The sequence below is a fragment of the Buceros rhinoceros genome, unplaced genomic scaffold, assembly GCF_000710305.1.
Source record: "Buceros rhinoceros silvestris isolate BGI_N320 unplaced genomic scaffold, ASM71030v1 scaffold21137, whole genome shotgun sequence".
Classification (NCBI taxonomy): domain Eukaryota; kingdom Metazoa; phylum Chordata; class Aves; order Bucerotiformes; family Bucerotidae; genus Buceros; species Buceros rhinoceros.
The window spans coordinates 2,833-3,517 of NW_010420699.1; the positions used below are offsets into that span (position 1 = coordinate 2,833).

Here is a 685-nt window from a genome sequence, read left to right on the forward strand (position 1 = left end):
GCAGCGGCTGGCACAGTCCTTCCCGAAGGAACCCGGCAGGCAGGCTGTGGGTAAACAAGGGAGGAGATGGAAGTCTCCTGACTGGCACCCAGGTTATTGTTAACACCCGAAAGGCACCAGAGCCCAAGGGCCTGGGCAGCAGTTTTTGCAGCAACCCAGAAGCCTCTTTCCGGGCAGGCTGTCAGCACCGCAAAATCTTATTCCACAACTTGTAGCTCTTATTAAAAGCGAAGTCTCCCTCCTGCCCAGGCTCTGGAAGGAGCCTCGGTCGCCCCTGCCCAGGGCTGGATGCTGTGCCAAGGCAGGGATGGTCTCACCTTTCTCGCAGCGCCGGCCCCTCCAGCCATGGGGACAATTGCAGGTGCCAGTAATGTGGTGGCACGACACGTTGTCCCCGCAGTTGCAGTGCTCTTCGCAGCCTGCCCCGAACAGCCCCTCTGGACAAGCTTCAGCGATGTGACACGGGAGAGATGACACGGGAGAGATGACACGGGAGAGATGACATGTTACACATGACAGGTGACATGGGTCTTTTTTGGCTGCAGTTTCTGCAGTCACACGCTTTATTTCTGTCCCCTCCCTCCCTGCCAAGCCAGAGCAGTGTTGTGACGTGACCGGTGGCCTCTGCCAGCCCACAAAGGTTTTATCCCCATGACAAGTGGCAGGGGGGGGGCCGGGGCCCCTT

At 59.0% G+C, this 685-nt stretch overlaps 1 protein-coding gene across 1 annotated transcript in view; it reads right to left on the reverse strand.

Moving 5' to 3' along the window:
* The window catches only part of LOC104496311 (multiple epidermal growth factor-like domains protein 6), a gene marked incomplete at both ends in the record, with an annotated part of 7,751 nt that overhangs the window by 2,698 nt on the left and 4,368 nt on the right, over positions 1–685 (reverse strand). Inside the window, 2 exon segments of the mRNA XM_010139401.1 lie at positions 3–44; positions 318–446. Coding sequence (XP_010137703.1) covers positions 3–44; positions 318–446 — 171 coding nt within the window.